We start from the raw sequence: 24554 nt of genomic DNA, 5'->3' as shown, positions 1-24554 counted from the left end.
GGGCTGGGGGCCGGCTGCGGTCGGCGCCGCGGAGGCGAAGAGGGCGGGGTGAGGGAGGGGTAGTGCCGGGGACCTGGAACTCCGCCCCCGCACACCTGCCAGTCCCCGGTGGCCTCGGGCCCGAGCGTTGGCAGGAGATGAGAGGCAGCAGCCGCACAGTCGGAAGGAGATCAACGCCCCCCAGTACCCGTCTCCACCCCAGTTCCTAGGGCCCTTCCTACTACCCGTGCCTCCGAGGGCCGACTGGCAGGAGAACAGGATCCTCCCCTTCCTTCAGCGGCTCTGGCCCGGACTCTGCTGAGCCCCAGAGGTGCTGGAGGGCGCTCGGGTGCCTTGATGCCTGCCCAGCAGGAAGAGAGCCGGAGATGGTCCTTTCCTTCCCTCCTGGCAGGGATTTCTGCACAGAAGGACCATTGAGGACTTGGCGTTGTCCGCCAGGCACACCCAGTACCTCCCTCCACTGGTGGGCCATGTAAGGCTCTGGCCAGAATTCCCCTTATAACAACTGGCTGGGCAGTGGGCCTGGGTGGGGCCTGGCAAACACGGCTTCCCTGGGTGCAGGCACAGATGACTAGGCCCCCACCTGCCTTTAGCCCTCCTACCCCCACGCTCAGATTTTAAGGGCATAAGGCTCCATTGTCCCAGCACTGGTGGGGGTGGCCCCTCAATTCAGCCTTGTCCTTGGTGGTTGGGAAATTCCCAGTCATGGGGGTGGGGGGTGGCGGCAGGCAGGGAAGGGCTGCCCAGGTGTCCTGCACCCCAGCTGGAAGGACTCCATGAGGTCAGCTCCTAGGGATCTCCCCCTGTCTGGAGATGGCCCTGGCTGGACCTTAGCCATCTCTTATCCCTAAGAGCAGCTGAGTGAAGTGAGCCAGGGATTCAAGGCTCCCTGCTCCTGTGTTCCCCAGAACTCTCCAGGCCTGAGAAATTCCCACACATGGGCAGCTGCAGTTTTGAGGCCCAGAACCCTTAGCGGGACAGACAGAGCCCGGCAGGGACCCATGCTCCTGCTCCCAGAACAAGCCTAAACGTCACAGTGTAGGGTGGGCTCTTTCCAGCTGTGGGGACTGCCGTGAGTTTGATCCACCTTTGAGAAGGCCCGCCCCACTCGAAATAGTTGCTCAGGCTACTGATGTGGTGGCAGCCTTGGTATTTTTAACCCATTTGGGGAGTGCAGGGATAGCTGGGGAGAGAGAAAGAGACAAGCTCTGGGGGTCAGAGAGGCCTGAAGACAGGAGGGTGTGGAAAGATGCTCTGGGGAGGAGCCAGGCAGGCAGGCAGCCTCTCCCCCATCTCCCCAGGCCCAGATCCCCATTTAGCAGGTGGATGGTGGCCCATGATGGCAGGTACAGAATGAGGAGGAGAGCTTCCCCAGGGTTAGAGCTAGGGCCTCTGAAGCTGCAGGGGCTGCAAGCCTCAGAACCCCTCACCATGTTCCAGGGCTGCTCCATGGCTATGCCTGAAGTCAGGAAAGCCTCCCACTCCCCATGGGTGCCCTCGGAGTCATTCCCCCTCCCCCCAAACCCAAAGGGCCAAGTCCACCACCAAGGCTGGAGAACACATGCTCTGACTCCAACCACCTAGCTGGGGCATGGTCAGCCAGGTCCTGGCAGCCCTGGGAGTCAGGGAGAGGGTAGGGACAGGACCGTAGCTTCTCACTGAGGTCTGGGTCCAGGCCCACTCCCAAACAGTCCCTGCATCTACTGCTCTAAAAGAGATACTAGGGGCCCTCATCCCTGCCATGAGGATCTGCATTCCCCCACCCCTGTCTCAGGCCCCCAGAAGGGAAGGCAGCCATCATCCACCCAGAGAGGGCCTTTAGCCAGCTGGGGTATGTGTACAGCACTGTGACAGCAAGTGTGTCCATGCCTGCTGACCATTCAGCTCCTCAGTCACATAATGATGGACACCAATGTCCAAGGGTCAAAGCCATGGACCCCTGTCCCTGGGTTCAGAGCAACTGTTCCTCCCTGCCTTGGTTTCTCCCTTTGCAGGAGACACAGCTGCAGGTGATATCGGTTGGGAGAAAAATCATAGTTTGACATCCCCTCCCAACATCTCTGCTCTCTGACCTCACTGGGTGGAAGGAGCCAAGGCCTGGGGAACTGGGGCAGGGTCAGGGAGGGGCCTGAGGTATCCCTGCCCCATTGGTCCCCACCCAGGCTCAGCAGGCCCAGAAAAGTGGAAGACCTTCCTGCAGGAATGGCATCTTCTGCTTCCCTGTGCCTGTCCTCTGCCGGGTCCTGGGGGCCCCCAGGTGATGATAGCTCCTGCTGCCCTCCCCACACACAGAGAGGAATCCAGAGCCCTGCAGAGGGGCTTGAACCTGCTGCTAGAGAGCTCTGGGGCTTCACAGAGAAAGCGTGATGCCCAAGATGGATAGAGGATGATGAGGAGGAGTTCAGCAGGTGGCAGAGGGAAGGGCCTTCCAACTGGAGACCAATCCCAAGCAAAGTCCTGGCGAAGACAGAGCTGATGCATTCCAGAAATGGGATGAGGAGGGTGGTGGTCCAGCTGAGCTGGGGAGGGGTGGTGTGAATGTTGGGCTTCAGTGCCCTCTCTGAGTCAGGGGATGGAGGGGTGGGGAATACAGAATGGAGGCATGGGGAAGAGGAGTGGCTGGAAGGCCACAGGGACACAGCCTAGGGGCAGGGTAAAGGGGTCAGGCTTCAAACTGGGATGGAAGAGGCCACAGTGAAGGGTCTCTCATGAGGCTCTCGTAGGCCTGGATGTCTCAGGCTGCCCAGAGCTGAGGAGGCAACAAGAGTGCCCACCTGGGGCGCCCCCACCTTGTGCCAGATCTGCCCACTGAAATGCTATAGGAAAAGTGAAGAGAGGGTCTGAGAGGGTTAGTCTCTCCCAGGGACTGCTGGTGAGCAGCAGTGTCAGGATTCAGCCCTGCCCCTCCCTGGGCAGCCAACGGGGTGGGGGTGGGGGGGTGATCCCTGGGACAGGCTCCAGGCACCTCCACCACCTCCGAAGCCTTTCAGAGCCCCCCCAACCAGCACTCCAGGGAGACCCTTTCTCAGCAGATGAAGGGAATGCAGACTTTATGTTAATGTATGTTAATGGCTGTAGAGGGCCTGCCCGAATCCCCTTTTGCAGCATTCCTGGCACCCTACTCTCTGGGGCAGGCTCAGGACAGGAAGGCCCTGCCCCCACCCCCACCCCCGCCCCACCCTGCTGGACAATGAAGAAAACAGAAGTGAGTGAAGAGCTGTGATGTGGCTGGTTGGGGGGGCTCCCCACTCCCAGAGGGGCTGACCTCAGCCCGAGAGGAATGTGCAGGAGGCGGAGGGGAGGGGTGGAGTGGGGTTGGTGGAGGGCCGCAACCAGAGGCCCTGGGTTCCTGGTGGCCCCTCCCGCAGCTCCTCCACCTCAGCTCAGACAGGGCTCTCAGAAGGGAAGGGGAGCAGGCAAGGAGAAGAGGGGCTGATCTTTCCAAAAACGTTGGCTAAGGGTCCTCTGGAGATGTGGAGACCAGGCTAGAGGTGGGTGGGGGAAGCGCCCAGACAGATCCTTCCCCAGGAGACCCCCCCATCCCCAGAGTGGGTAGTAGAGAGTCAGGGAAGTTAGATCTCAGGTGATGCCTGGGGGTGACTGGGAACTCTCCAGGGCCTGCTCCCTACCCCTTCACCAACCCTTAGTCCTCAGGGTAGCATGTCCTGGTGCCCACGTGGCCAGAACAGGGAAATGTGATGTGATGTTGGAGCCACCAGCCTTAATGGTTAAAGCAGGTGTGAGTGGGAAGCCAAAGGCCCAATCCAGCATAGGCTGGGAACTTAGAGAGCTGGTGCAGCCTTCCTCAGATGGGTGTTCTGCCCCAGCTGCACCGCCCAGAGTCCAAGCAGGGTATGAGGGGCAGATCAGCTGGATGAGGGTTGGGGGGGTGGGGAATCAGGTTCTGGGGCTTGGTATAGCAATTCAGTTATTTCCAAAAGGAAAAACCAATAGACTGCCCACGGATGCCCCGGCAAAAGGTTGCGGTCCAGGAGACTAGGGTGGCTCTAGGGTGGGGTACAGGCAGGAGTAGGGACCCCAGCTGTCTCCTCCTGGTTTGTCCCATTTTGTTGAGACACAGGCCCAGGCTGCCTAATTCCAGAATCCTCAGGGACTTCCACAGCTCCAGTGTGACCCACAGCCAATGACCCCGTTCCTGGAGTACTGTCTGTATAAAGGCCCTCACCCATGGTATGGCATACAGTTGCGTGTCAGGGCCTGGACCTGGGACTGGGGAGCAGAAAGGAGACCTCGTAGGGACAGGGACAACCTGCGTTCCCATATCTGGGGAAAGACACATCTAGAGGAGGGAGGGCAGTGTGCAGGGCTCAGGTGGGCCAGGGGAGACTCAGTCCATCTGGCTGGGGATTGAGTCCCAGGGGGTTGGAAAGACGGTGGGGGATCCTGATCCCATTTCTCAGTATAGACTCAGCGCTGGGGTGGTGGTGGTGACTAAACAGAGGCTGGGACCCTGGGCCTGCAGAACTGAAGGAAGTGGGGGCAAGCAGGGGACACAGTAGGGTGGGCAGAAGCTTCAGAAGGCACTTGCTGATCTTGGCTGCTTGGGTGGAAACTTGTAAACAGCTGAAGAATTTTGTTTGTTTGCGTGGAGCCAGGCCAGGCGAGGCTGCCCAGGTCCAAGAGACAGCTAGCCTGAAGTAAGGAGAGGCCGCATCCTGGAAGACCAGAGCTCAGGCAGGAGTGTTTCCCTCTGCTCCCCCTCCTAAAGGCCCCTGGCCCCCCCTGCTGGCCCTTTTCCTGCTCCTCAGAGCCAGGCACCCAGGCCAGCCCAGGAACACCAGGTCCTGAGGTTCTGGACAGAGGGGTGGTTGGGCATGACCCTGCCCTGGCTGGGTGCAGCAGACTCTTCTGCTCTAGGGGGCTTGAAGTTGAGTCTTCCCCCAGCCCTGTCCCTGCCTGGCTGGATGGCACCCAGGGGGTGGACAACAGAACTGTGCTCTTTTAAGACAGGGCCTCGCTGATCCCGAGGAGGGAGCTGTTGATCTGCCTTGGGGAGGTGGCTGGAGATGCCTTTTGGGGACATTTAGGGGTTGAAGCCCTTGCATGTTCACCCAGGTGGACCTGAGGTCCCACTCTGCCACCATCAACATCAGTCTCTCCAAAGAAGTACCCCTCACAGCCCAAATAGGGTGTGTCCTCCAGAGCCAACTTCAGCACAAGACCCCAGTCCCTTCCCAACTGAAGTGCCAAAGTCCTGTCTGTACAGCCGCCTCTGGTTCCTGGCTCTGTGCTTGGTGGGGGCAATTTCCCCCACCTTCAGCCTAGGATGGAGACCTCTCAGTGGGCCCACACCCTGCAGTGCAGAAGTGAGCTCTGCCAGGCCTCTTTCTTGGCCTGCCCCTCTCTGGCCCTCCCTTCTGTCCTCCCCACCCCCCTGCCCCTCCCGCCCTCCCCCCCACCTCTGTGGCTCGGCTGCAGAAGCGCTGAGAAGTGGTCTAAGTGGTGAGGAAGGACTGGAGCTGGGGTCCTGGGGGCCATCAGCCCTCCAGTTAAGAACCACCCCCTCCTGGGCCCCCAGCTGTCCCATCCCATCTCAGCGGCTCCTAGGAGCTGAGGTGGCAGCTGCACCCTATTACCCCTGCCCTCAGCTCCCCAGCTTCTGAGGGACAGGTGAGGAGCTGGAGTCCCTGGGGCAGCCCCATACCGGGCTGCACTCTCTTCCTGCTGTGCAGAGCCATCTGGGGCTGGGGGATCTCTGTTGCTTCTTTCTCCTTTGCCGTGACCGGCCACCCCTCTTCCGGGACTGCTCGCAGGGCACCCTTCCTTCTTGAGGCCTGGCGGGGGAGGGGTCATCTCTACTCGACCCTTCCTGTGTGCCCGCTGGCTTCGCTCTACCGTCTCTAGCCAGTCCCGCCTGCCCGGTCACCCGATCCGCCCCGTAAACTTTATGGCGTGTGGAGCGGTGGCAGCTGGGCTGGTGTGGGCGGGGGCTACGCCTTAAAGGAGCCGTTGAAGGGTGCCCTGCGGCCCCTAGGCTTCTCCCCTTTCCCGGAGCAGGAAGGGGCTGGTGTGGACGCTGCTGCCGGAGGTCGAGGATTTCTCTCAGCGTTGCAGACCTCACAGGGCCTGGAAGAGGCAGCGGCAAGTGTCAGCGGAGGGAAGGAGGGAGGTGGAGGTCTTGGCCTGCAAGGGACCCCAGAGCTGGGCAGGGATGTGGGTGGAGGGATCTGGGACCTGCCCCAGCAGCTACGCCCCTTGCTAGATCCTACCCCAGGACCTTGCCCCACCCCATAGCTCCTTTGCCCGGCACCTGCCGTGGCAGCTTTTAGGAAGGAGGGTGGGCATTGCAGCCATCTGAGGGGTCCAGGGAAGGGCTCGGGCTCAGGGATGGTGAAACCTCAGGAGAGGCTAAGGAAGGGGAGCAGCACAAGGGGAGGGAGAGGCTTAGGGAGACTGGAGGCTCTGAGATGGGAGGGAGGGGCAGTTTAACTGAGATGAGGGATGAGAGACCACCTTGGGCCCTTCGCTTTCCCCACTCAAGGGCTCTCCCCACTCACTCAGTTCCTCTTGGTTCTGAGACCTGACCTCACAGAATCTCTACCGTGTGGTCAGCCCCTTTCACTCCCTCTGGGGTACAGAGAGGGAGAGGTCAAGTGCGGGCCTCTGGGCTGAGTCAGGCTGTGGCAGCAGCCCCAAGTCAGAGGGAGGCCCAGGCTTCTGGTCAGCCCCAGGGACCCAGGCTCCTGGTCTCCTGGGTATCAGGTCTCCCTCTGAGAAATGGGTTTCACCAGCGTCTCAGAGTTGAAGGGAGTGGCTGATGGTGCTGCAGTTGTATTTGCTCACCTGCATGCCTCCAGACATGCATACACATGCATGCACATCTGCTTGGCATGTATCTGTGTACACACTACGTAACACAACGTACATGTATCACACAGTGCACACAGGTATACACACTACCTAGACATGCATGTGCCACACATGTGAACGTGCACACATATTTGCACACCTGTGTACATACAACACATACTCACCAAACAGTACGCATATACGCATGCATACATGTATGCATGTATACACACTACATGTGCACGCGCGTGCACATACAGATACACAAGGGACACGCAGAAACACATTCACACTCACAGGCACCCACACCCTGGCCCCAGACCCAAAGGTGCCTGCACAGCTCCTTCCTAGAGGCCTGACCCCCTCCTCTCAGTGTTTTGCTCATTGCATTTGGCGCCTCTGCAATGACCTCACAATCTAAGCCCTTGTTGGCACTCTGCCACCTCCCTCACGGGGTCCTTGTCTGTGTCCCCCAGTGTCCCCACCCCTAGACCCAGGCTGGCATGAAGTAAGTGTGCAGTGTTTTTGAATTAATGTTTGTGCATGTGTGTACGGGGAAAGCGTGACTGGGGAGGGTGACGTGGTGGGGCGGGTGCCTGCCTGTGCGGGGGTGACCTCGAGGGTGCGCCCAGTGTGGGTGTGTCTGTGATTGTGGCCAGGCAGTGCACCCTCCTAGGGGAGGGCTCGGAAGTGGAATGCGACCCCCCAGCCGCGTGCGCCTAGGGGCTGTAATCTGATCCCTGGGGACTCCCCCCTCGCTGCCGACTCCTTCTCTTCCAGATCCCGGGGCAGAGTCCAGGCGGCTCAAGGCTTCTCCACACAGGCCCGCTGAACCCTGAGTGCCTTGAGCCGCCACCGGGATGGGGCAGCCTGCGGCCGCCGCCATGATCCCAGGCTTGGCCCTGCTCTGGGCCGCGGCACTGGGGGGTGCTGCCCCCAGCCCCCCACGCCTGAGGCTGTCCTTCCAAGGTAGGTGCACCTGGCGGGCGGGGGGGCTGGGTTTAGGTAGGGTAGGAAGGGGACCCACTTGGAGTGTGGGGTGGGGGGGGGGTGCCGTGCTTGCTGTTGCCTCCTTTGTGCGCCTGTCACCAGATGGCGGTTCCAGGCTGGTGTACGGGGACTCAGGTCATCTCCAGTTAACCCTGTCCTGGTCTCGCCCCCGACCTCTCTGCCCACATTCTACTCATGCTTTCCTAGTAAGACCCTTCCTGTCCCCATGGCAACAGACTGTGTCTCTGATCCATCCCCCACCCCCAAGCAGACCATGCCCCTGCCACAGAAGCCACCAGAGCCCCTTCTCACTCCCCACTGCACAGGAGGGTGGCTCCGAGGCAAGACAGAGGCATCTGGCAGGCAGTTCTGCTGGGCACAGGCTGTTGGTGGGGTGGCAGGGAGGGAACCCTCAGTTTGACTTTGAGGTTGGGGTTCTGGCTGTCCCTGCATGCCCAGCCTCCCCCAGAACCCTGGCGTCCACAAGCCTGGCCTCCCAGTATGTCCACCCCGAGACTCTGCTTGCTCCTGCATGCCCAAGCTCAACTTGCTTCCCCTTCCAGGGGGGCTGCGCTGCCCACCCCAGCAGCTACTCACATCCACCTGGGTGGGCACGTCTTTGCGTTTGTAAACTCACACATGTGTAAACTCACATGTGTGTGAGCCAGGTCACATGTACAACCCTGGCCTGTGAGAGAGACACCCAGCCAGGGCCTGGGGGAGGCTTCCAGAAGGGCTGCAGAGTCCTCAGTGATGCCCCACCCTGCAGAGCTTCAGGCCGGCCATGGTCTACGGACCTTCCAGCTGGGGCGGACCTGCTGCTATGAAGCGCTGCTAGTGGATGAGGAGCGCGGACGCCTGTTTGTGGGTGCTGAGAACCACGTGGCTTCCCTCAGCCTGGACAACATCAGCAAGCGGGCCAAGAAGGTGCCAGGGCCCCCCAGCCTCCGTGCTGTCCAGGGAAAGAGCCCAGGGACCCCGTGGCAGACAGCCTGGAGAGACCCAGGGGGGATGTGACCCGAGTGGAGAGACCCTGACTTGGCTCCCCTCCCTCCATAGCTGGCCTGGCCGGCCCCCGTAGAATGGCGAGAGGAATGCAACTGGGCAGGGAAGGACATTGGTGTGAGTGCTGGCTGCCTGCGGCGCGGGGAGGGGGGGTGGTGAGTGGGGAGGGTCAGCCCCTCACCCCATAGATGGGCAGTGCTAAGACAGAGGCCTGCCTGTTCTGACTGGGATGAGGGCAGAGGGGTCGAGGTGGCTGAGGTCTCGAGGTGGTGAGTCAGGGTGGGGGCCCATGTGATTCTTCTTGGAGGCCTCTGAGTCATGGGGGCGGGGGCTGTGCAGGCCTATGATTCCCTGTGTACCACCCTGGTGAGGGGTAGGCTGGACTGATCACTGAGGGCACCTGGGTCCCTGTGACCAATACTGGTTCGTGCATAGGCTGATGTAGAAGAGAGGAAGGGGCATGGGTGCCACTGGTGAGCTGGGACCTCTTGAGGGAGGGAGGAGGCCTCACAGCCCCTGCCTGCCCACTAGACCGAGTGCATGAACTTCGTGAAGCTGCTGCATGTCTACAACCACACACACCTGCTGGCCTGCGGCACCGGGGCCTTCCACCCGACCTGTGCATTTGTGGAGGTGGGCCACCGGCTGGAGGTAAGGCCAGACCTAGGCAGAGAAGGGGGGCAGGAGGTAAGGAAGGGCCTGGCAGTAGCAATCGCCCCCCACCCCCCGCCTCCCAGGAGCCCATGCTTCGGTTGGACCTTCGAAGCCTAGAGGACGGCAAGGGGAAGAGTCCTTATGACCCCAGGCATCGGGCTGCCTCCGTGCTGGTGGGTGAGTCCAAAGGCTGAGACCCCAACAGAGCTCCTGGAACCCTCAGAGACTCTAGAATGTCATAAAGTCCCAGGACCCTCCTAAAGCCCTGGGGATCTCCCATAGCCTCGTGACTTCACTAGAGCCCCAGGAACTGCCCAGGCCCTCCCACTCCAAGTGCCCTCGGCCTGGCTGAGCAGCCCTTGCCCTGTCCACAGGGGAGGAGCTGTATTCGGGGGTGGCCGCAGACCTCATGGGCCGGGACTTTACCATCTTCCGCAGCCTGGGCCGGCGGCCGAGTCTCCGCACAGAGCCACATGACTCCCGATGGCTCAACGGTGAGAGGCTGGTGGGCCAGGAAGGAAGGGGCCTCATCCCCCACAGGGCGGATTCCAAGCAAGGCCCATGAAGTGAGTAAGCAGTGGGCGGAGCCGGGTCTCACTGAGCACCTACTGTGTGCCAGGCCCAGTGCCAGGTGCTGGGGACATGCGGCAGACAAGACAGGTATGGCCGGTGCCCTCTTTGAGTTCACAGACTGAAGAAGAAATACATGATAAGATTCCAGTGGCCACGGGGCCAAGGACAGAATAGAGAGCAAGGAAAAAGAGACTGGGTGGAGGGGGAAAGAGTCCACTCTGTTGAAGGGAGATATGAACTAATTCTCAAAGCAAAAGAGGGTCAGCCAGCAGGATTGAGGGAACAGCATATCAGGCAGAGGGAAAAGCCGGTGCAAATGCCCTGAGGCAGAAACATGCCAAGGAACAGACTCATGGAGGAAACAGTAGTAAAAGGCTAGAATTGTCAGGAGAAAGGGTAGTTTATGCTAAGAGCAATGGGACCCAGGGGTCCGCTTTGCGGCGGAGTGGAGCATCTGCTTCCTGGTAGGAAGAAGGATTCACTAGTGAAGGAGAAACTAGATTCCCTATCTTCCTGATTCACTGGCCTGAGAGTGAGGGGAAAGGTCGGAGGTCTCTCCGGTTTCCTTTCCCGGAGCCCAGATAGCCATGGTCTCTGCTGCCCTCTTGTGGACGCTCCTTGTTTCGCAAGCCCTGCCCCTTTGGATTTGGTCCGCGCATTGCGAGCCCCAACTGAACTCAGTCCTGGGGGCTGGGTTGTCTGTCCCACGCTATTCCGGGGGCTCCGGGCCGCGCTGGGGGAGGGGAAGAAGCCCGTGAGTCCCGCAGCAGGGGGGTGGGGTGGGTGGTTGACAGAACCAGGACCCCTCTGATTCAGCGACTCCTGCTCTTGTGGCCAGAGCCCAAGTTCGTTAAAGTCTTTTGGATCCCGGAGAGTGAGAACCCAGATGACGACAAGATCTACTTCTTCTTCCGTGAGTTGGCGGTGGAGGCGGCTCCGGCACTGGGACGTCTGTCAGTATCTCGCGTCGGCCAGATCTGCCGGGTAAGGAGTCACCGAGCCACGCCTGGCGACCTAGTCTGTTCTGGCCTTTTGCCCTCCTGGGCTCAGCCCTCACCCCCCGCCCCCCCACCCCCGTCTTCGCTCCCGCAGAACGACGTGGGCGGCCAGCGTAGCCTGGTCAACAAGTGGACGACCTTCCTGAAGGCACGGCTGGTGTGCTCGGTGCCCGGTGTCGAGGGCGACACCCACTTCGACCAGCTCCGTGAGAGCCGGGATGGGGGCTGAGGTGGGGAGGGGTGCTGGGGTGCACCCCAGGAGCTCCTCCCCCAGTCAGGCTCCTTCCCTACAGAGGACGTGTTCCTGCTGCCATCCCGGGACCGCTGGAGCCCGCTGCTCTACGCCGTCTTCTCAACGTCCAGGTTAGGGTCGGGAGGGAACGGGACACCCCTAGGGTGGCCGGCCGGGCCTCCAAGTCACTTCTTCACTCCTCCCTTGTCTTCACCTGCAGCGGCGTCTTCCAGGGCTCTGCAGTATGCGTGTATAGCATGAACGACGTGCGTCGGGCTTTCCTGGGACCCTTCGCACATAAGGAGGGGCCAATGCACCAGTGGATGTCTTACCAGGGCCGCGTCCCCTACCCGCGGCCCGGCATGGTGCGTGGCCCCAGGACTCCTTCCAGAACCCACGTCAAAACCTCAGGGCTGGAGAGCTCCGCCTGGGGTCTTCTTGGTGAATGTGGTTTCTTTTTTGTTGTTGTTGTTATGGGTAGGAAGGGAAACCCTGGTGGCTTAGTGGTTAAGTGCTAGGCTGCTAAGCAGAGAGTCACCAGCTCAAATCTGCCAGGCGCTCCTTGGAAACTCTACGGGGCAGTTCTACTCTGTCCTCTAGGGTCGCTATGAGTCAGAATCGACTGGATGACCCTGGGTTTGGTTTTGGTTTTTATGGGTAGGAAAATGTCACTATCATGAGACAGGGCTCCCCAAAGGAGGCTATGTTTCCCCCCTCAGACTCCCCAAGGCAAGACTGGGTCTCCCCTCTCAGATCCCCAGGGCAGGGCTCTGTCTCCTGCCTCTCAGGTTCCCAGAGGCCTCCAGTGGAAGGCAGCCTACTAGGCTCCCACACCCACATCTCTGCTGTGCCCCCTCCCTAGTGCCCCAGCAAGACCTTTGGCACCTTCAGCTCCACCAAGGACTTCCCTGACGACGTCATCCAGTTTGCCCGGAACCATCCCCTCATGTACAGTTCAGTTCTGCCCATCGGGAGTCGCCCTCTTTTCCTACAAGTGGGTGCTGGGTACACTTTCACCCAAATCGTTGCTGACAGAGTAGCAGCTGCTGACGGACAATATGATGTCCTCTTTATTGGCACAGGTGAGTCTCCCCATGACCACCCATGGAGCCCCGTGCAGGCTCCTTGGCCTGGTAGTAGAAGTTACCCCCGTTCGGTCCCGTTTTCAAGTCTCTGCCTGGGCTGTGCTCCCACCACCTCCTTCTGCCCTCAATGGGCCCAACCCTGGTGAGGGTGAAGGCCTCAAAGTCAAGAAGACCCCTACCCCTGGCTGTCAGGGAACATCAGCAGGAGCACTCACCCCTTCTTATCCCTGCAGACACGGGCACAGTGCTGAAGGTAATCTCTGTCCCCAAAGGCAGCCGTCCTAGCTCTGAGGGGCTGCTATTGGAGGAGCTGCACGTGTTCGAGGTGAGGCTGCTTCTCCGGTTGCCGGGGTTCCCCCTACCCCACTGAGTCCTGACCCCCCCCCCCCATATTCCTCCCTCTCAGGACTCAGCCGCTGTCACCAGCATGCAGATCTCCTCCAAGAGGGTGAGTGACCAGAACAGTGAAGGGGTGGGATGGACCGAGTGTATACTTAGAGCGCCATGTTCCCCTTGGTAGTTCGCAGCCTCGGGTTCCAGTATAGGTTCTGCCTTGGCTAGACCGTGTGGCCTGAATGAGACCTCAGAGTTCCCATCTGTCAAGTGGGAGAAGGGATCCCTGACAGCTGGGAGGTCGGCACGAGGGCACCCTCAGTCAGCCTAAAGCCCCTTATGTCCCCCAGCACCAGCTGTACGTAGCCTCACGGAGCGGGGTGACCCAGATCGCGCTGCACCGCTGCGCTGCCCATGGCCGCGCCTGCGTCGAATGCTGCCTGGCGCGCGACCCCTACTGCGCCTGGGACGGGGCCGCATGCACGCGCTTCCAGCCCAGCTCCAAGAGGTGGGCGGGGCTGGGGGGCGGGCCGCTGAGGAGAAGCACGAGGGTCTTTCACCTCTAGGGTGGAAAGGCTCACTGAGGCTCCAATGTTCTCAGGCGGTTCCGGCGGCAAGACGTAAGGAATGGCGACCCCAGCACGCTCTGCTCCGGAGGTGAGTGTCCCAGCAGCCTCCACCCATCAGCTCCGAAGACGCACCCTGCCCCGCCCTGCCTGAATCTGACATTCCCTTCGCCTCCAGACTCTTCGCGCCCCACGCTACAGGAGCGGAAGGTGTTCGGCGTGGAGGGCGACAGCGCCTTCCTGGAATGTGAGCCCCGCTCTCTGCAGGCGCGGGTGAATTGGACCTTCCAGCGCGCAGGGGAGCCGGCCCAAACCCAGGTGAGCCTCGCTCCGCCCCTCCCAACCAGGCTTCTGTCCCACCGTGGCTAAGGAGGCCCTTGGCCTACCCCTCACATCTAGGTGAGGCCCCACCCCACCAGGCTCCTTACTCACCCCTTCCAGTTTGGTCCCTTACTTGCACCCCACGTCCAGATGAAGTATCATCCCACCCAACAATTTAGGCTCCGGACTTCCCCCACATCCGGGAGAAGCCCCGCCCTGCCCCGCCCCGCCCCGCCCGTTGAGTTCTCCGGCCCGCCCCCCACATTCAGGTGAACCCCGCCCCCTTCGGGACTCACTTGCAGACCACTGGCACGGATGCATCCAACCTTCAAGGGTGGACTCTAGAGCACCCCTTTTCCCACTTAGCTCCCGATGCCCCTTTGCCTCTCCGTTCCTTGGTTGGGCCGGAGAGCCCTCTTCCAGGCCCCGATGCCCCCGCCTCACGCCGGCCCCGCCTGCAGGTGCCAGCGGAAGGACGTGTTCAGCACACCGGGCAGGGGCTGCTGCTGCGCAGGCTGCAGCGCGGGGACTCAGGCGTGTACCTGTGCACCGCGGTCGAGCGCGGCTTTTCTCAGCCGCTGCGTCGCCTGGCGCTGCACGTGCTGAACGCCGGGCAGGCCGAGCGGCTGGCGCGGGTTGAGGAGGCTGCGCCAGCCGCGCCGCAGAGCCCCAAGCTCTGGTACCGAGACTTCCTGCAGCTGGTGGAGCCCGGCGGCGGCGGCGCAAGCTCCCTGCGCATGTGTCGGCCGCTTCCCGCGCCGCGCCCCCCGCCTCCCGAACCGCGGAGGAAGGGCCGCAATCGGCGGACGCATTTCTCGGAGCCGCGTGCTGATCGGGGCCCGCGCAGTGCCGTGCACTGGTGACCAGGCTGTCCCCATGCCGGGACTGGACGGGAGATAACAGGCGGGAGAGGGGAGGACAGACCCTGGGACGCGGAGACGGAGGAGTGGGGCCGGGCATACAGCAGACCCTGGCGGATGGAGACACCAGCTGACAGGCCCTGGCCCAGGGGCAGCCGCACTGGCTTATTTATTAACAAATAACCCTTGAATGTAGCCCCGAGAGGGGCGGCCCAGGCCCAGCGCACAGGTCCGCCTGTCGGGAGGGGCCAGAGAAGTGGGGCTCCAGAGCACCCACCGGGGCCAGAGAGGTGACCGGAGTGCCCACTCTGGGGAAGAGACCCCCACCTGGGGCAACAAGCAGGAAGCTGTGAACGGCCCAGACTGCTGGGGGCAGGGGTGGGGCAGGCCAACTGTACTAAAGTAACACAATAAACACATTATCAGCCGAACCTGGAACGGCAGCAGTGGGCAGCCGCTGTCCTAGGACTTGCTATGTGGCCTTGGGCATCTTCCCACCTTCCTATCCAAGGAAGCCGTGGTGATCAAAGGTGTTTTCCATGTAACCAAGCGGGGTTTGTAGGGCCTTTGGGGATACTGACATGCACGGTATTCTGGATAATTTCAGGGGCCAAGTGCTATGAAAAAAATAAAACTGGGTGATGTGGGTAAGTGTGAGCAGAAGGCCTCACTAAGGGGTGACATTTGAGCTGAATGAGCAGGAGTCAGCCATGGGAATATTGGAGGCAGAGCATTTCAGGAGGAGGGAACAGCCAGTGCAAAGGCCCTGAAGTGGGAACAAGCTTGCCATTTTTGAGGAACATCAAGGCAGTCAATGTGACATAATGGAGTGACAGATAGGGGATTATTTTAGGAGGTACAGTCCATGGCCTTGCTGTGCCCCACTTGGGAAGGAGGGACACAGGGTTCAATGACAGAGGGTGGGGAGATAATGGGGACCACAGCTGAATCACTTCCTCAGGCTCCAAGTCTAAGTAGGTGCCTGTATCCTCACATAACCTCATGTGACCTGTGTGCGCTTGTGGAGAGGAGGGTTAGAGGATTTAAAGTGCATCCCGCTTCAGACATAGGGTTCCATGTCTGTTTTCATGTAGATCCTACCAGGAAAGAACCAGTTATTCCCGTTTTACAGATGAGGAAACCGAGGTCAGAGAGGGGCAATCCTTTACCCAAGGTTATAAGCTTAGTAATAACTTTTACCACTTGGCCTAGCATAGAGTCCTATATTGGGGGGCGGGGTGTTTCTGCTCCCTTGTGGTACTCTGAGCCCTGAGTCCTCATGGCATGAGCTCTGGCTGCCCACTGCCCCCAGCACCAGTTTGCTTTGAGGAGAGGCCAGCGGGGCAGTAGAGGGGTCTGCTGGGGTGGAGGTGCACGGGGTATTCTTGCATGTCTGGACTGCCACATGGGGCATTGTTGGAGGCTGAGCCCGAGGTGGCTGGTCTGGAGACCCAGAGTCTCGTGCATGTACGGGATAATACAACACCTGAGTAGGACCCTGCGCACATGCACTAGTGGAGGCCTGCACTTGGGTAGACAGTTCAGGCTGGCCCGTGTGGGTCACTCTGCCCCTTCCCAGGGCTGAGAGCTGCCCCCTCTAAATATAGCCCAGTGGGCTGAGCTCAGACCTATTTTAGGCCCAGAATGGGAGGTGGCCAGGCCTTCCCCCGGCTCTCACAGGAGCCACTGTTACCTCCATCCAGTTCTGCTACTGGGTGCTGTCACCGGTCCCGACTGCCCACTACCCGCCACCTGCCATGCCCGAGGAGGTCCAAGAAGGTAGGAGAGGGTGACCATGAGGGGAGGGCATGATCCCAGACCTGTGACCCCATGGACCATAGAGACCTGCCCCCTGACCTCACTGCTTTGGCTGGTCGTCAGCGTCCTGTCCCAACTCCAGAGAAAACAGACCTGCTCCCTATGCATGGAGATGCCTGCCTTGCCTGAAACCCCTCCTCACCTCAGGCCCCCCGGCTTTACTTCCCCTTGCTGTGGACAGCAGGGGAGGTGGCGGGGAGCTGCCCAGTTGGGTGTGGTTCAGCTACAGGCTGTGCCCAAGAGGGCGTGTGGGCATCTGGGCAGTTGCCAGGCCAGAGGACTGGGAGTAAACAGGCCTCTGGCCTCCCCCAACTTGGACCTCAATATCCCCAACAGCTGAGGGTCAGGGTCCCTTGGCCTGCTCAGACTGATTCTGGTAGTCAAGATCATGGTGGCCATTTACCTAACTGCTCTACCGCATGTGAGAGGTACTGAGGCTCAGAGGAGCCTTAGCAGCAGGGACCCACGTATGCAGCTAGCTTCAGGTACAGTATAGGATGCAGGGAACATTTTCAACCAAATCGTGAGGGTCAAGTTACTGTCCTGAGAATGACAGGTCCACAGTTTTCCCTGCCACCCTTGCCCCTGCCAGGAGGTGTGCCCCCCACATATATACTTTGTCATCTAGCTTCCCGATGGGCATCTGGAGGTCTTAAGGAGCCAAGATAATAAAAATAACCAAGTCAAAGAGCAGCCAGAAGAAAACAGAATCAAATATTTAGAAATCACAACATAAACACATCTGTTGGAGGCAGGGTGGGGTTAAAATCACAAGAACAGTACACAGACCTCAGAGATGAAACGTGCAGTAGCTGTGAATAAATCCCGAGCAGAAGTCATGCATTTAATGGCCAAGCTCCCCAGGCAAAGAAAGCCAAATCAAACCAGTCAAGAAAAGCCCTTTCCCATCTCGCAAATTGGCAAATGTTATCTATGTACACATGTGTATATGTAAATATTTTATTTCAGTGGGGATGTCTCATGCTGGTGATGTTGTACCCTGTTGGACGGCCATTCTGGAGGACAATTTGATAAGAGCTTTAAAAAGATTCCTGTTCTTTCATCTGGTAATTTCACTTCTGAGAATCTGTCTTTAATGACTATCAGGAAATTGAGAAAAACCTTCATACTCCATGATGGATGTCCTTCTGGGGGTTATTTCCGAAAGAACTGGAAACAACCTAAATGTCCAGGCAGCCTCACAGGGATGCCTGCGAAAGAGCTCAGCAGCACGTGAAGCAGTCTCGTAATAAAGATGGTCCCCTGCCACGCTGTTGAGTGAAAACAGCAGGGTTCACGCGAGTACAGGAGCATCATCCTGAGAATGTTAGAAGAACGTAGAACCAAGGCCAAGAGGGAAAGGCACAGCAAAGGCTAGAGAGGGGCTGCTTCTGTGCTGGGCACAGCAGGGACCAGGCCCTGGATCTGACCTGATGGCTAACTCACAGGGTTTGCAGGGAAACTCAATAGCAGAAGAGTCAGGACTGAATTCCACGCACTGTGGGTAAAGTCCTGCAAGGCTGAAAAACTATTCACTAGAGACGAGTAGGCAGAAGAAGTCTGAAAGTCCTTGAGCTGAGAAGGAAGCAAACACAGGCAAGTCCAGCCCAACCCTTGCCACTGTGCACACAAACAGGCCTAAGCGGGGGTCTGAGGTCACCCTGACTCCAAACCAAAGATTACCCCTGAGTCAGTTTTAGGTGATTTGGAGCCAAATGCCCCACTGTCCCCATCCTACAATAGTCCCTGCTTCCTGAGGCCGCCTGGGGAGGATGGAGGGTGTGACCAGCTAGCTGAGGCTGCTACACACTGCCCCTGCAGATACCGTGGTGCCTACACTGAGCCCAAGGAGCAGGGCGTCACTGGCTCCCAACCATATGCAGGAGGTGTGCCTGCACCGGGTGGAGTCCATCAGCGACCTACACAGCGGAGGTGAGAGGGCAGGGGTGTGGGCAGGTACTGGGAAGGAGGAGAGGCAGGTGCACCCACCGCCCTCCTGATACCCCACCTGCCCCACAGGCTCACTGTGCCCCTACCTGGCCGAGGAGGCACAGCCGTGGGAAGAACTGCTGGGGGTCTTGCCACCGTCATTGTGCGCCCAGGCTGGCTGTGGCCCTGTGTATGGCCGTGGGGGCTTCCTGCTCCTGCTCACACTGCTGGTGCTCACCTGTCTGGCGCTTGCCATCCTGGCCGTCTACCTGAGTGGTATGGATGGTGTGGGGTGCTGGTGGGAACTGAGGGCAAGGCAGTGGGATGGGGGGGCCTTTCTGTGTGGTTGGAGAGTGCAGCCAGAGATAGCAGCAGGGGGTGAGAGGGACAGGATGTAGGGCAGTGTTCATGGGCACCCCTGGTGCTGGGTGGGGCAGGAGGGGCTGAGGGGTGGTATCTGGCTGACAACACACCCACCTCCCCACCTCCCTTGCCTGCCTGCTTCAGTGCTGCAGAGTGAATCCCTGCGTGTCCTGGCGCACACACTGCGGACACAAGAAGAGACGCTACTCAAACTCCGGCTTGCCAGCCTCAGCCAGCTTCGAAGGCTCAACTTGAGTGAGGCCCGAGCACCCAGCTGAGGTGCTGCCTGGACCTGGGGTCTGGGGGTGTGTAGAGGGGGAAATAAAGTGGCCACCAGTAGGGCTCCCCCCCTCCCACCGCCGGCTACATCTACACTACTTCCTTGATGAGGTTTTTGTACAAGAGCAGGACCTGAGCCCACAGCTGCCAGTCCCTCCTGACTGCTGCAGCTCAGGTCTAGCCAAGCCTTCCAGTGCCACGGCCCTGCCTGGGTAGTCCAAGGTCAGAGGCGGGGGCATCAGCCTCCTGGCAACTCCCGTAGCCCGTCAGCACCCTCTGGCCACCCCCCAGATAGCAAGCTCAAGAAGTCCAGAAATAGCTGCCTACCACCTCCACTCCTGTCGTCTAAACTCTGCCAGGCCTCCCAGTGGGGTCCAGCTTCAGTTCCCAGGACAGGTTGGGTTATGAGGAGGGGGAGGGGCCACCTGAGTAGAGGCTGCCTTGGAGGGCAAAGGGGAGACAGGGAGAGCCAGCTGGGCCCAAGCATGGGGTGGTGGAGGGGAAGTGACAGGCAGAAACACCCAGAAGCCAGGACCACAGAAAACTGAGCATTCTGTTTAATTGTCTCTAATAATCTTAAAAAATCAGCACAAAAATCCATTCCAGGTAGCCTCACCTGCCCACTTGCTGTGGTGGCTGTCCAGGTGCTCTACAGTTCCCCCCCTCCCCTACCAATAGGTGGGTTAAGGCCTGAAAAGGAAGAGAAAGGGACAGTCCCCCACTCCCTCAAGGCCTGCCCTACAGCCTGGGACAGGCACACATCTGGCCAGGCCTGAGAGGGCAGGAAGAAGCAAGAGGACTGAGTACCGGGGCAAAGGGCCAGGGTCCCAAGCAGCTTGGCTGCCAGCTCCCTCACCCCCATATCTGTTTTTGGTTCTGTCATTAAAAAAATAAAGCGACAATTACTGGCGGGAACCAGTCGTTGCACTGTCTTCTGTTAAAAACGTGGACAAGAGTGTGGACAGTCTCCTTCCCAGCTGGTCCTGCCTCACAGGATGTCTGCCCGCTTGTCCCGCACGCGGCTGCGAGCTTTGGTCCGGGCTTTGAAGGCGGCAGCGTTGTATAGGTGCTGGAGGGGCAGGGGATGATGACCTGGTGAGCTGGGAAGAGGGAAGCCCAGGGCTCCTCCTCTAGCCCCTGCAGAGTCCCAGTCTCCCAGGAAACGGGAATGGGGGGAGATAAAGGTGCGCAAGAGTGCAAACCTTCTCAAAGCGTGAAATCTTGTAGGCTTTAAGGGCAGTAGCATCCAGCACCAGTACAGGGCCCAGACCAAAGATGTCACGGAGTAGCTCGTTGTTCTAGGGACAAAGAGGGCAGTGAGATCAAGCCAGTCAGAAGCAGCCCTTCCTGCTCCCACCCGGTCGGTCCCCCACCTGGAGGTGGTGGTGCATGCCAGAACCCAGCACATCCTTGAAGGCCGTGTAGACCCGGCGCCGGGCCCAGCTGTCCACATACAGCACCTCGAGCCCAAAGCGGACTGTCTCTTCCTCACACTCGCCACCCTGCAGGGTAGACAGGGCTTGGCCACGGTGCTTGGGGGTGCACCCCCACTAGGACACACGCGTTCTCACACACCTCAATAAAGTGCAGGACAGCACGAAAAGTTGAGCGCTGGCGCCGGCGGTCAGCCTTGGCCCGGTACTTGTTGCTGTCAGTGGCCAGAGTGCGCAGAGCACCGCAGAGGGCCTCCATGTCCTCGTAAATAAAGTCTTCCTGTGGGGAGGGACAGAGCATGTGGGCAGGACTAGAGCACAGCTGGCTCTCAACATGGGCCACCCAAGCCCTTCCTTCACTGACAAAGCCCTTCTCTTCTCCTGCCTAGCCTCCTGAGCCCCTCCTTGGCCCCTGCCTAGGCTGGACACCCCTGCCCAGTTCTCTGGCATCGCCTGTATGCAGCCGAGGGCGGGGGGCAGGTGGCATTCGCAGACACTATTCCCCACCAATTTCCTGCACCTCAAGGTCCCGGGCGAGCTCAAAGAGCAAAGCGATGGTCTCGCCGGCAGCGATCCGCAGGTTCACACTTTCACTGGACAAGAGCTGGGGCAGCCAGGGCAGCTGCCTGGGAAAAGGGTAGGCTGAGCTTCATGTGTAGGTTAGGGGGCTCCTCTCCCTTCTCCTTCCCCTCCCGGTGCCCCTACCTGTCAAGGATGTGGCTGATGTGAGTGCTGGGGCAGATGGTGAGCAGCAACGCCCAGGCCTGCAGGGCAGCACACAGCAGGCCATGTAGGCTGGCAGGGGCCCCTGGGGCTGTGGAGCCACCCATACCGCAGGCCCGGCTAAAAACACCTTCCAAGCAAGTAAGGCAAGAGACCAGGTCCTAGGGACACAGGAAGGTAGGGGAGTGACTTAGGGGCAGAGCGAGGGCATAGGTGCTTTACCACCTGCCCCTAAAGGCCACTCACCTGGACATCGGCAGCAGCCACGTAACAGCCCAAGCTGAGAGCAGAAGCGCACTGTTGGGAGGAGGGCAAATTCAGGTCACAGTCAGGAGTGTGAGCCTGGATTCCAATCACGAGTCTCACAGTCCCTTAGAGTAGGGGAGCATGGAGTTAAGAGGAACCCACCACGCTCCTTAGGGGTGGGGGAGGGGCGTGGGAACACTCACGTGGAGCCGGGCAGCAGGGTTAGCTGTGCCATCGCTGAGCACAGAAACCAGCAGGGGCTGCAGGTTGTGGAACAGCTCCTCACCCTTGGGCCCAGGGCCCAGCTGCACACAGAAGAGGCCTAGCACAGCAGCAGCCAGGGCCTGCTCCTCACCCTTCCCTAGGGGATGCTTTCTGTAAGCCTGCGCAGCAAGGGTCAGTACCCGTCCAGTTCAGGTCCCCCACACATTCCTGCTCCCAACCTTTCTTGAGGCACTTTTCTAGGGCATCAGCCAGTGTGAGGCGGCGCTCTAGCAAGAAGTCAGGAAGTAGGCGGGATGCCAGGGCCAGGCGCAGGCTCTCCAGGGCACCTTGCCGGGTCTTGGCACTGGTGGGGGCAGAGAAGGAGGGTCATGTGGACCAGCCCACAATTGGCATGGGCTGAGGAGGGATATGGATGTAGGGGTTGGCTGGCGGCTGCCGGTACCTCTTGTCTGTGAGGCAGTCCACATATTCCTTTAGCTTATCCTCAAGGTCTTCCTGCTGAGCCTGCTCATTCACAGCATCTCCCCCTGCAAAGCCAGCTGGTCAGTCCCACTTCCTACCCTTGCCCACTGAGGCCCCACTGAGCCGGTCCCTGCTCCCACCAGCTCTCACCAAGGCAGTCCTCTGCTGTGACACTGAGAAGGCTGGGGCATTCACTGGTGGTGCTGCGGGCCTCACTGGCCGCCTCATCCTCACTGGAACCTGAGTCAGCTTGGGCACTGCTCCGGGCACCTGGGGAAAGCGGAAAAGGGTGCTTAGCCTGCCTCCATTGGTGAGGGATGGCTGGAGGCACCTCACCCCAGCCCCACGACCCTGCAAGACAGAACATGGTCCCCTCTCAGAGATAAGAAAACAGAGGCTGAGGTGGGCAGCACAGGGCTGATGCAGGCAGCACTGAGCCAGAAAGCAGGAGAAAAGGAAGGTCTATCTACTAGACGGCATTAGGTATCAGACCCAGCCTACTGACACCCTGTCAGGCTTGGTGGGCAATGTCTTCCTGCAGCCAGAGCCTTCTTTAAGGACTAGAAGGCAGGTAGAGGCAGAAGGAGCTGCACAGTCCTCACCTAGGACTGTGGCTCAGCCTGGAGTGGGGCCATGTACAGGCAGATCCTGGGCAAGATCAGCCACCAGCCCGGATTATGACCACAAAGTGGGCAGGGTGAAGGTCAGAGGCTTAGATTCTAGAATCAGACAGACCCGGGTTTCAAATCCTGACTCCACACTTTTACAGGTATATAACCAGGTCAGGTAACCAGACTCGGTTTCTCCATTTGCAAAATAGAGATGCAAAAGCATCTCTTTCAGGCGGGAACAGGTGGAGATTATGACTAAACAAGTTTTTTTTTAATGCTTCTTCTGTGGATCAACAATCTTACCAAGCCATCTCTCAGCCTTGGGGGCAGCAGCCCAGCTCATAAGAGGTAGGTAAGTACCCCAGGCTTCAAACATACTGTCCTCTAAGTTCCCCTTGGTCCAGCGTGGGCCTTCAACCCTGAGTGATAGACACACAAGCTCCTCCCAATGCTAGGAGTAGCAGCAAAAAGGAAGTGACCCTGAACTGTGTGAGCCTCTGAAGATGGGTGAACACAGAGGATGTCCAGGTCAGCAGGGCTGGAGCACTCTGGTACTGGGACTCTTCGTGAGGTGAGGCTGACAGCTGGGCAGGTTCTGGTCATCAGACTGGCTGTATTTCTCACAAAATACTCCTTCTGCCTGCCAGACAAAGTCCAGCTCATTGGTCTCTGCTCACCTCCTCTCTCACCACTCTGTCTGCCAAAGCAACCCAGCCTTTGCATAACTTGTTCCCTTGGCATGGTGCTGTCTTTCCCACCTTCTCAAGGCTCACAGAAGCTCCACCCCTGGGAAGTCTCTCCAGTCCCTAATTCTGGAGCTGACAACACTTGGCGAACACGCCCCAGCGCTGTCCTTTGGGTTTGTCACTACCCACTTAGATGTCCCCCAATCCAAGTCCCATTAGAGTAGTGGTCAGGTCTGAGCTGTGCCTCATGGGTGTCCCATTACTGCACAGTAAACATATCTGTTTACTGCACCAGGTTACACTCCTGCTCGACGTTGATAAGTGAGTCCGGGACTGCCCAGGGTTCCAGGGCGTGGGCTCCCTCCATCTCCTCGTGGGCCAAGCCCACCGAGGCCAGACTCCTACCGCTTCCTGCTGGTCCTCCCTCTCCCTCGGTTCTCCCGGGCAGACCGGGCTTCCCACCACCTTCCTCGTCCAGTACGGGAAAACATTAGGCTTGGCGACAAGGCCGGCTACCCTCCCTTTCTGGAGGGTTTGTCCAACCCAGCAGGCACCTGGGGTGGAAAGGCAATGGAAAACCTGAGGGAAGTACCTGTTGGGCTATGGCCGGGAGCGCGGCCTCCAGACTGGGGGCAGCACACCTAAGTTGGGCGCACACGTGGCCGCTGCTTCCCAGGGCACGTGCCAGCCCCAGGGGAGTTCCGGAAGGCGGCACCGGGCTGATCGAGGCGGGGATCCCCATCGCAGGAGCCTCAGAGTCACTGACAGGGACACATGACAGGGACCCTCCGTCCATCAACTACCCCGCGCCCCTTACTCACCCCCTCCGCGGCGCTGGCCGCTCTTGCGAGGTGCGTTCCCCTTGCGGGCGCGGGGCATGCCGAAAACCGAACACGGGGGGCGCTGGGTCAGGGACCTGGCGGGCGGGGGCTCCGGACCAGCGAGACACCGGCCGGTGAGCGAAGCTGAGACTTGGGCAAGCTACTGGAGCCACACGCCGCGCGCTCCACCATCTTCGCCAGGCGCCCCGCCCTGCCAAATGGGCCGCCGGGAAGGCGAGTGCCTGGTCACCCGGCTCAGACCTTCATCCACGCGGCCGAAACTACTATTCCCAAGAGGCTGCGCGCACGGATTAGCGCCCGCCGACTGGGCGCAGAGCACCTCGGGAGTTGTAGTCTACTCCTTGGGCCCGTAAGCTGACAAGTCTCTTGCTGAACTCTGTACCCACAATGCCCTGCATCCCCCCCCCCCCCAACCGTACACGTGCATGGTCGTTAAGTCTGAACCTGCCCCTCAGAGCAGTCCCCCGTGGCAGGACTGGCCTCTCAGGGCACTCGCGACGGGGTCTACAC

At 59.8% G+C, this 24554-nt stretch overlaps 3 protein-coding genes across 13 annotated transcripts; 2 read left to right on the top strand and 1 right to left on the bottom strand.

Moving 5' to 3' along the window:
• The first annotated feature begins 33 nt into the window (after positions 1 to 33).
• On the top strand, positions 34 to 17390 carry SEMA3B (semaphorin 3B). Of its 10 annotated transcripts, none has more exons than XM_003410095.4 (18): positions 35 to 4191; positions 4617 to 7779; positions 8570 to 8727; positions 8860 to 8922; positions 9337 to 9456; positions 9543 to 9636; positions 9834 to 9953; positions 10871 to 11016; positions 11125 to 11236; positions 11324 to 11393; positions 11483 to 11627; positions 12125 to 12344; positions 12581 to 12672; positions 12754 to 12795; positions 13031 to 13188; positions 13282 to 13337; positions 13425 to 13564; positions 14029 to 14880. In XM_003410095.4, the coding sequence occupies exons 2-18, from the start codon at positions 7671 to 7673 to the stop codon at positions 14428 to 14430; spliced, it is 2247 nt and encodes a 748-aa protein (XP_003410143.2). In that variant the 5' UTR covers positions 35 to 4191; positions 4617 to 7670; the 3' UTR covers positions 14431 to 14880. The 10 variants fall into 10 exon arrangements, with proteins under 10 accessions (XP_064130547.1, XP_064130548.1, XP_003410143.2 ...); XM_064274476.1 differs by having other exon boundaries at positions 4613 to 7779; XM_064274479.1 differs by lacking the exon at positions 14029 to 14880 and adding an exon at positions 17215 to 17390 and having other exon boundaries at positions 35 to 7779.
• Positions 17306 to 18815, top strand: LSMEM2 (leucine rich single-pass membrane protein 2). Its single transcript, XM_023548110.2, has 4 exons — positions 17306 to 17312; positions 18067 to 18177; positions 18265 to 18450; positions 18682 to 18815. The coding sequence occupies exons 2-4, from the start codon at positions 18123 to 18125 to the stop codon at positions 18813 to 18815; spliced, it is 375 nt and encodes a 124-aa protein (XP_023403878.2). The 5' UTR covers positions 17306 to 17312; positions 18067 to 18122.
• Positions 18816 to 19698: 883 nt separating this feature from the next.
• On the bottom strand, positions 19699 to 24378 carry IFRD2 (interferon related developmental regulator 2). 2 transcript variants are annotated; one of them, XM_064274487.1, is made up of 12 exons: positions 24024 to 24373; positions 22056 to 22175; positions 21886 to 21970; positions 21662 to 21786; positions 21422 to 21579; positions 21219 to 21269; positions 20955 to 21133; positions 20770 to 20875; positions 20392 to 20529; positions 20190 to 20318; positions 20019 to 20114; positions 19767 to 19885 (listed from the first exon to the last, which is right to left on the bottom strand). In XM_064274487.1, exons 1-12 carry the CDS (start codon positions 24079 to 24081, stop codon positions 19805 to 19807), a joined length of 1326 nt encoding a protein of 441 aa, XP_064130557.1. In that variant the 5' UTR covers positions 24082 to 24373; the 3' UTR covers positions 19767 to 19804. The 2 variants fall into 2 exon arrangements, with proteins under 2 accessions (XP_064130558.1, XP_064130557.1); XM_064274488.1 differs by lacking the exon at positions 20770 to 20875 and having other exon boundaries at positions 19699 to 19885; positions 24024 to 24378.
• Between the last annotated feature and the right edge of the window lie 176 nt (positions 24379 to 24554).

This window comes from Loxodonta africana, chromosome 22 (assembly GCF_030014295.1).
Source record: "Loxodonta africana isolate mLoxAfr1 chromosome 22, mLoxAfr1.hap2, whole genome shotgun sequence".
Taxonomy (NCBI): domain Eukaryota; kingdom Metazoa; phylum Chordata; class Mammalia; order Proboscidea; family Elephantidae; genus Loxodonta; species Loxodonta africana.
The sequence above is the reverse complement of the archived record's forward strand: the minus strand, read 5'-3'. Positions and strand labels throughout refer to the sequence as shown.